Consider the following 9778-nt stretch of genomic DNA (forward strand, 5'->3'; position numbering starts at 1 on the left):
TTAAAAAGTTAAACGTTAAATAAAACGGAAAAACATGATAAATTATGAGTTCTCTGAAACAGTAGTTATGGCTATAGGCTGAATAGAATCGTTGATTAAAAATTAAAATAATTCTTAGCTGCATGCCTTTTAATTTTTTTTTTGATATTATATCTAAATCTCTTGAATAAAAAGTTTAGATTGATGGACTTTTTAGATGCCTTTAAAATTATAAAAAATTAAAGCATTTCGTTTCTCTTATGAGGTCATATATTTTTTTTTCAAAAAATTAATATTTTTCTAACGTTGTTTATATAGTTTAAATAAATTATATAAAATAAAAGTTAAAAATTAAAGAAACTTAATGAAATAAAACAGGTCAACTAAGTATAAAATATTGTTTGTTTGTACCCGGGGAAAAAAACAACATTTATAAATTAATTAATCAACATTATTTAAAAAAAACTAATTATTATTTTTTTACATAAATTTATAACATATTTGGGTAAGTCACTGAAACTCGGGGAAATTATTAATATTATTATTTTTTTTTATTTAAAAATAATAAATATGAAATCGTGTGGATATGGGTGGAAATTTTTTGATGTAATAATAATTCAAAGTTTCATTACTCAAAAGTTTTAAGAATTTCATATTTTTTGAAAATTTTCACAAAATTTTTATAAAAATGGAAAAGGTGGCTATATTAAATGCTATTAAGTATTAAGTTAGGATAGGACTATAATTTTATTTGTAAAAATTTTCACAATTCTTTAATTTTACATTAAAAATAGAGTATATTATTTAAAAATTTTAAAAAGGTGTTTGCTCTATTGGATGCTACAATCAAATAATAGATAATTAAGCAATTTATTTGAATAAGCATAATATATAAACAATGGGAATATAGATATAAAATTCTAAGGAAAAACAAAAATAGTTCGATATAAATTTAAAAATTTAATTAATTTACTTAAATTTGACATATTTTTAGTATTACGAAAATAAGAATATTCACATATATATAAATGAGACTAAAATTTTATTTCAGTTCTGGGGATGCTCGCCTTAAGATCTTTTCATAAACGCTCAATACGTTGAGTATGGGTCGATTTATCATTTGGGTCCATAATGTTTCTGTTATGATTGGCCGAGTAATGATCATATCCATTTTCATTAAGATTGTTATAACCTGAAAAAATATTAAATTTTAAGATTTGTGCATACAAATTTCCCCGAGTTTCAATGACTTACCCATATTTGTAGTACTAGAGCCTATTGATTGGGATTGATGGATGGGCAAAAATATGCTCACAGCTCAGTATAGGAATGAGCAGGCTAATATATTTTAAATTTATGCAGTGTTTTTTTTCTCTAGAGATCGACGCAGTCCGGCCAGCAAATATTTTCCATCCATTTATTTCTAGTCCGGCTTGTAATATATTTTTATGAAGGAAAGAGGCATAAATTTTCCTAATTATCAGCTATAATAACATTTTCAAAACTTAGGCCCGGTCCTTTAAAATACTTTTGAACAATATGTCCGGATCGGGCTCAGCCATGCCGATCTTTAACTATAGACAATATATTAACTCTTTTTAAATTTAATACCTTTTTCTATAGGCTTTCTAATAACATGCGGAAATACGTTTCGTCCTACATTAGAAAAGTAAAATTCGTCTTGTTTTTTTCTTTCGCTATATTCACCCTGTTCACAATTTACACCAAAACGCGATTAAGAATAGAGAAAACACAACTAGAAAATGCCGGATTCAATAAATACAAATCGAACCATTGGAGTGAGATAGAAACGATAGGAGGTATTGTTATCACAAATTTATGATTCTTCTTTTGGCTAATCATTTTTAAAAAATTCTAGGCCATAAATTTGTACATTATTATAAGTGAGGTCAGGAAGTTTTGTTTTTTTATTAGGCAAAAAAGATAGAAATTTTAGATATAAATAACTATAACAATAGATCAAGTTTTGGGAACACATTTAACTATTGTATTATCAGTGGCGTAGCTATGGGGGTGGTTTCGGGTTTGGACCCCTCCCAAAAATTTTTTTTAGATTATACCTTCAAAAGACTTAAAAGTTACTTTATATCAAATAAATACCATGAATATTTATATTTTTGATGTTCGTGGAAGGATAATATATTGAGATAATCTACTAAATTATAATAATATATTATTGATGCATTAACTATATTTATTATATAATATCGAAGATATTATTATGATTTTTAAGATAAACCCGGCCGAAGGCCGGGCAAAAGGGCCGAAGACCCGTTAAAGGGGGTCTGGGGGGCAAAGCCCCCAGTCTTATTTATGTATGGACCCCCTCTAAGGAAAATTCCTAGCTACGCCACTGTGTATTATGTAGTTATAGTTAAGGTTACAATTTGAATACATAATTCAAAATAAATGTTAAAATACACTGAAACTTCCAAGAGTGATTACCAGAGACAAAATAGACACTTCCGCAAAGGGAGGCAGAGGTAAGTCAATTTTTTTCAAATAAAAGAACTTTAAACTAAAATTAAGTGTAAGGGGGGGGGCACAAAATTTTTTCATATGGATGAGCCAAAGATTTTTGCAGTTCGCAACTGGTGATCATCTGTTCATAACTGGATCCTTTAGGACACTTCTCTCCAGCAAAATCCTCCTAATATAATGAAAATATTCTATTACTATATTTAATTAGTCAAACCATTTCCAGAAATAAGGCTCTTTTGTTGGGTATTAACTAGAAAACAGAATTTGCACAACAGAGCGTCTTACATTAGGGACACATGGGCTAGAAGATGTGATAGAACACTATTTTTTCAAAGCGATAAATCTAACATTACGTTTCCCACCATCGGATTAAACATAAAGCAACGAAAGGAATCAAAGTTTTATACAGATTTTAAATATTTATTTTAAATATTGTAAATATAAGGGGACATCTTTAGCTCTAATCTAATCATTTAAATGTAAAAAAACCAATTTTATTTTGAATTAGGTACTAAAAGGCCTTATGCTCAATTAGAAAATATGGGTTGAGCAGGTCTCATTAGCAATACCACTAATTAAATTATACTCAATTATTTTTTTAAATGATATGTTGTTAAATAATAGATATGGGTTTGGATAAGGCTTCTCGCCCTAAAAAAATGAATTAAATCTCTACTAATAACTTAAGGAAATAAATTTTTCATTTGAAAAAAAATAAATAGAAATAACAATATAGTCAAAACTATACGTGCTTGGCGTTATGTTTATCGCAATTATGGAAACGATTTCGATTTTTTCCTCAAAACCGACGATGACCTTTATATAATAGTAGAAAATCTCAAGTTATTCCTCGCGGATAAAAATCCAGATGCCTTAGAATTTTACGCTCACAACACGCTCTTAGGGATGGGGGAAGAGCCCTTTGATCAAGCAGGTACGGGGTTAATCCTAACTCGCCGATCCTTAGCTAGCCTTAATCGAGAAGTAATAATAGAGAAACCCAAGTGCTTGCTAGAAGACCGTTATGGGGACGGCGAAGATTGGAAAACAGCTTTTTGTTTGAGATTCGTAGCAGGAGCCAAAGGTGTGAATACGTTGGACTCGCTGGGCAGAGACAGGATAATGGTTTTCAGGGTCGGTGATTTGATAGCTGACAAAGTGCCCGGCTGGTTTAAGGATGATTATTCTAACGAGTACAAGAACATGATAAAAAAGGTTTATAAGTTTATTTGTCGGACTTACATAAGAGCCATGAATATATATATACATTATTTGATTTTTGATATAGATAAAGATAATATATTTATCTTATTTTGGATCGTCCAATTCAAACATTTTTAATAACTATGATGCGAAACCAATAATATTCTTGTAAAGGACTTTTTTTTTAAAAAAAAAGAATGATTAACTTTAATATAATCAAGAGATTGAGCAGTGGATGGGGCAAAACCCTTCCACTTATTACATACCTAGTATATGTATTTTCTAGTTCATTTTTCTTTATAGAGGGGGTAGGATTGGTTTAACATATTGTCAAAGAACGATTTTTGACATCACTTATGAAAAAATGATATTTGGCACAAAACATCCAAACTTTATATGATTCCACTATGCCTAGATTATTAATTAATACTCTTCAGAAGTTTTTACCTCATATATTAAGGGTTTTATTTATGTTAACTTATCAGCGCACCCGAGATCAATCAATGACATTGAGAATTGATGGCTAAAATATAAAATTTTAATTACCCCCATTTCAATGATGCCATTGTATCGTATCTCCCTCGTGTTAGAAGTTCCTGAAATTTAAAAAGTTGAGGGCAAAGTTACAGGGCATAATATTAAAAAGATGAGCGAACTTTTAATGGAAATTTAAGTATTTAAACTTATAAAATTGTCATTTTATGTAAATAAAAAAGTTTATTTATTTCAGAATATCTGATTGAACAAGTTAAGAAACTAAGGCTGGGTAGGACTGAGTTTCATAAAAATTGCTGCCTCCCCCTTAGTGCATGAGGTAAATCAAATATTTAGGGCTAAGCATCACTAACAATTTTTAGAAAATCTCGGAGGTGTTATTTTTATTTGGAAGATAAATGATGAGGCTATCATGAAATAAGTCTGATTAAAAATTTTTATCCACAAACTAAATTCATTGTCGTTCTATCACTCTTAATTTGAGTAAATCTTGAATTGATCTTATATAATTAAATTTTCATTTTTACATAGAAAAGAACCATAATATACATAAAAATTTATCATAGGCTAAAAACTTAGGCCTCACTTATTGCATATATTTATCATTTTTTATTTTATCATTTAACATCATAATTAGTGTTGTTAATGATTCGATTTCTTAAATTTTAAATTAAGATTTTTGCCTAGATAATATTAAGGAAGCCTAGAGATTTCTAGATGTCCAAACCTTTCTGCCATCTATGAGCAAAATCTCCAGGCTTGCGCAATATTTTTTGGTTAAAATATTGAGGTAGCCGTTAAAAATCACATAACACTAATCGCGATCGAAGAAGGCCTTAACTTTTAATGAATAAACTTCTTTTTTCTTTATAAATTCTTTTAATTTTAGTTCTGACATTTTCTTTTTTGTTTAAAAAGGGCGATCAATGTTGTGGCTTCTATCCCTTCGCGTTTCACGAAATCAAGGGCACCTACCACCTCATGATGGACTATATTTTCTACAACATTAGGGTTTCAGGTGATCAGCACTTAATTGACTTGGGTGTCTACAGAGAAACTGACAATAATATCGAAAGTAAATTAAAAAATTTCAATAAGAAACCGGAAAATTCCTTTGGCAACAGTAAACATAGACATTTCCTCAAAAAATCAGAAGTGCAAGAGAAAAGCAATGCGAATGATGAGGACAAATCAAAATGGCAAAAAAATCCTATCAAACATTTAAGAACAAAACACAATGACTACCTCACTACCGTAGATGGCAATGGCGGTTCGACGACAACTATAAACAATTAATAAAATTTTGCTTATGATAAACGTGAGCCATTCAGAGTCAAGAATCTAAATTTATATCTGGGTATCGCATAATAATAAAAATCTAAAATTTCATATTATTTTTGAATGGTATATATAAATATACTTTTATGTATACCTATGCATTAACTTATCAAGAGAACTGGGTTTCACTATAAAAATAAGAAATTCTATGAGTTAATTATTTGATATATTATGTGGCGTTTATGTCATTATTATACTTTATTTTTTTTGGCAAACCTATGTAAATATTTTAATGGTGATAAAATAAATAGAATATTTTTCCATTTCGCTGGTGATTGAAACATTATTTATTAAACTAAGGCACCAAAATACTTAATAAAATTTTTTAAAATGAAAGGCTAATTAATAAAACAAGATTTTTGTAATTGGAAACGATATCATAGCATAGTGTCTTAATCTTATGGGTCATCGAGATTAAAAACATGTTACCGCCAATTTTAAAAAAATTTAGCCTGCTCTATAAATTTTTCCTTTTAATAAAAGGAATATAAAATATTTTATAAACAAATTGTAATTTTTAATTCAGAAACGAGTCCTTTCTTATTTTAAGTGGTTTTAAAAGAATATCCGATAGGAATAAGGGAATATCATTGTATCAATTTTGACTAACTATAATATTACAAATTATTTTTAAATGGTTACGCATATTGATAAATAAGCCAGGATAATATTGAAAACTAATTGCATGCTATCTTGCAAAAATAAAGCTCTGGATTTTGAATCTTTAATAGATTTACATGATTAACGGTTTAGATATGGGACACATGTTTGCATTCTAGATATATTATGTCGAAATGCTAATAAAAATTGTAAATAATATTACAATGAAAAATTCGATTAGTAGAAGAATCTTTTAGGTTGTGAATTAAATCGGCCTTGGTTATTTACGGCATTGGGTTCTCCCATGATGATCCTATTTTTTTATACACCAAATTGAACTGGAATCATAAGATGTAGAGGGGATAGTTCATACCTGAATCTTCTGTGTATTCAGAAATTTCTTTGCAAAAAGAATCTTTTTAGCGATGGCGTCAGTGTAATGGCTGAGAAGAAATCTGGTGTAGCAAAGCGCTTTGCGTACAATATCCAACGATCATACTCTGGTATTGTTTAAATAACCGTTTATAATTAATGGTGTCCGTAAAAAGTTACAGGTGTTAATCACTTTAAAGCATTTTTTGACACAATTTACAATTTTATAACCAATCTAACAAATATCAAAAGGTATTGGATCAAATAGCGTCTCAATTGGTCATTCAATTACTGAATATTGGAAGAGTACTTGTACGATAAGTGCCTAGCGATCTTCGTACTGTTATTTGGACTATGAGGCCTTATATATGCATTTCAAAAATAAAGAAAATTCTAGTACAGTGCAAAACGGGTTGTTCAACCGCATAGAAAGTGGTGATTTATTATCAGATCTCACTTTGATGCATGATGTTCTATACTAGTCTGATCTATCCTTAGACTTCAGGCAAGAACAATCCGTTTATCTAATGCTAAAAAATCCATAACGCTAAAGATTCGTGTTCTAAAATGGTTTAAGAATGTTTGACAGGTTTTAATCCCTTTTATAATTTCTAAATGAATGTTCATTTAATATTTCGTGGTGCTAATATGGTTGAAATAGTGAAACTAATTAAGTTATTTTTTAAAATAAATTATCTCTGTTTTCTTTGTAGAGTATTTACAAAGTTTACTAAATAAAATTTGAATACAAAACATTATAAAAAATATAAAGTTAGTTTTTATAAAAATAAAAATAAGAGCAAGTTAATCTGAATATAAAATAAGTATTTTTTACAAAAATAAAATTAAGAATAATATGCAAGGTAATAAAATAAAATAAGAAGAGGTCAAATCCTTATTCAACATGTGGCTTGAGAATTAGGTTATTCCATATCAACTTTTTGTCAAAAATGACTTTTTTATAAATCAATTTTTTAATTATAATTATTCCATTTACACAAAAAACCCGAAATAATTTTAAATAAATCAAATTATAGCCAATATAAGGTTAGCCATCATATTGAAAACAATAGAAACTTAATTTTTAAAATTGTTCTCCTGTAAAATTACAAAAAGGGGAAATTGAATAATCTTATCAGGAGATGATCTCTACATTAGAACATGTGAAAATGAGAAGCTAAAGAAAAACAGCAGGCATTCTGGTATCAACAAAAATCAATTCTTATTAAGAAATTATGCAAAATAGGTTAATGAATGATTCCGATAATTTTAGTATTAAAGATATATTAAATTATACAGTTTTTGCCATCTTATCTATATCATGGAATATTTAAAAAAAGATAACTGGCTAGCAGACCCTCTCGTTCCTTATTTAAATGAGCATTAATAAACACTCCCGGAATTTGAAAGTTACTAAATTGTATTAACACAATTCCGTGTAGCACTGCTTGCTGATTGTAAGCGCGCTTTCACTTTATCATTATTACGGATTGGCTTGCAAGTCTTATGAAAAAACATATTTCCACTTCAATCAGTAGAATTCTTCTCCATATATTAAAAAGTGGCTGACTCACAGGTCCAAATGATAGCCAATTAAGGAAGCGTAGGTAAAAACATTGAAAAAGATTAGCTATTAAGACCAATATTATAGCTTATTTTATCTTTTTTTTTCCTCCGATTTATACATTATATTATATAATAATATATTTATTTCTATATAATTATGAAATATATTCTAAAATTATGTCATTTTATAGCTATTTTATATATTATAAATACAATGTATTTTTATTTTATATATTATAAATACAATGTATTTTATATATTATAAATACAATGTATTTTATATATTAATGAAATAAATAAAAATTTTCAAAAAAAAAAATTTGCCTCAAATTCTTGGAAAAACAAAAATTTTACCTCTATTTTTACCAATTTCGTGCCTCTTACTTTTTTTGAGTATTAGCGTGCCTCCGCCGCAAATTTTAGGACTACCTAACTGATGATATTTCGCACGGCCATAAATTTTTTTGGAAAAAAATATTTAAGCGTTAGTATTGATTTCCCTCAATAAAAATATGACAATATTCAATAATGTTCAAAGGCCTATGAATAGGGTTGTCAAGTCAAAGTTTTCAAATTGCGGGAGAAATTTGAAAATTGTGATTTTTTTAAAAAAAAACAATCGATCATTATTTTTCAGCATTTCTTAAAATTATTATTTTATAAATTAAAAAGTTATGCTGAAAATTTTAAAATTGCAAGAAGGGGATCTTTGCGTGTTGACTAAATTGCAGTCGTCACCCGCTGATGAGAGGAGAGGGGCTAGAAACCCTGGCAATGATTTAAACATCCGTGTTTATCATTGATTTCCATTTTTTTAAGCAAATATGCAAAAAAGCCACCGCGTCATTTGTAACGCCGATGATATTGTTACTTGAAACTGTATATATATTTTAATTAAATATTCAATGGTAAAATCAGACGAACAGTTTGAAATTATTTTTTATTAATAATAGAAATGAAGATAATATTATCGGGTTTTAATGGATAAATTATATTAATATTGCACAATAATTATTTATTTGAAAAAAAAAATTGTAAATATAGTGTAATATTACATTTTATGATAATTTATTAAACTTCTTGAACATCTCACCCCATATTCCACAAGTTTATTAATAGAAACTCATATATTTTCTTTAAAAAAAATATGGAAGAGTAAAAAAAAGTATATAATAATATCAAAAGGGAAAGGAGTTGAGATTTTAACAAAATAAAGGCTCTATAAAAAAATGCAATTAGATTTCTTGCATCGTTTAACCATTAAGCGGCTTATAATAAAGTTTGGCTTTGTTTTTAAGGCTTTCTTTAACTAAATAAATTTTTAAAAAAAAATTTAATCTCATCTCAATTGCCCTTTTTAGTATTTTACTTTAAAGAAATTCTTTCATCATAAATAATGAAAACAATTATTTGAGCATCCCTAAATGGATAAAAAATACATATAATAAACGATAAAGTAAAGATTTATATATAAATGCCATATTCGGAAAGTAAACCATATGGTAATGAAACTGTAATATAAGTTCGTTCTGAAGGAATTGTAATACATAATTTGAAAACATAGTAAAGGTTTAAAATTTATCATATTATAATAACGAATTGTTAATGTTTAATTTGAGGGGCGACTAATATATTATTTTTTAAAATAAATTTATAATTTTCTAAAAAAAATTAATATTTTTTTAAAGATCAAAACTTGGCTAGATAAAGGCAATCTGCAAAT

At 27.7% G+C, this 9778-nt stretch overlaps 1 protein-coding gene across 1 annotated transcript; it reads left to right on the forward strand.

Moving 5' to 3' along the window:
* The first annotated feature begins 1615 nt into the window (after positions 1-1615).
* Positions 1616-5475, forward strand: LOC135928750 (glycoprotein-N-acetylgalactosamine 3-beta-galactosyltransferase 1-like). Its single transcript, XM_065465205.1, has 4 exons — positions 1616-1799; positions 2690-2879; positions 3204-3696; positions 5098-5475. Exons 1-4 carry the CDS (start codon positions 1616-1618, stop codon positions 5473-5475), a joined length of 1245 nt encoding a protein of 414 aa, XP_065321277.1.
* The last annotated feature ends 4303 nt before the right edge of the window (positions 5476-9778 follow it).

Source organism: Gordionus sp. m RMFG-2023, chromosome 4, assembly GCF_954871325.1.
Source record: "Gordionus sp. m RMFG-2023 chromosome 4, tfGorSpeb1-WG-v2, whole genome shotgun sequence".
NCBI lineage: Eukaryota > Metazoa > Nematomorpha > Gordioida > Chordodea > Parachordodidae > Gordionus > Gordionus sp. m RMFG-2023.

Excerpts from the sequence above, each read along its gene's own strand:
- LOC135928750 (XM_065465205.1), top strand. The coding sequence starts at position 1,616 with ATGCGGAAATACGTTTCGTCCTACATTAGAAAAGTAAAATTCGTCTTG. Across the intron at positions 1,800-2,689 it reads TGAGATAGAAACGATAGGAG|TCAAACCATTTCCAGAAATA; the intron begins GTATTGTTATCA and ends ATATTTAATTAG. Across the intron at positions 2,880-3,203 it reads AAGCAACGAAAGGAATCAAA|AAATAACAATATAGTCAAAA; the intron begins GTTTTATACAGA and ends AAAAATAAATAG.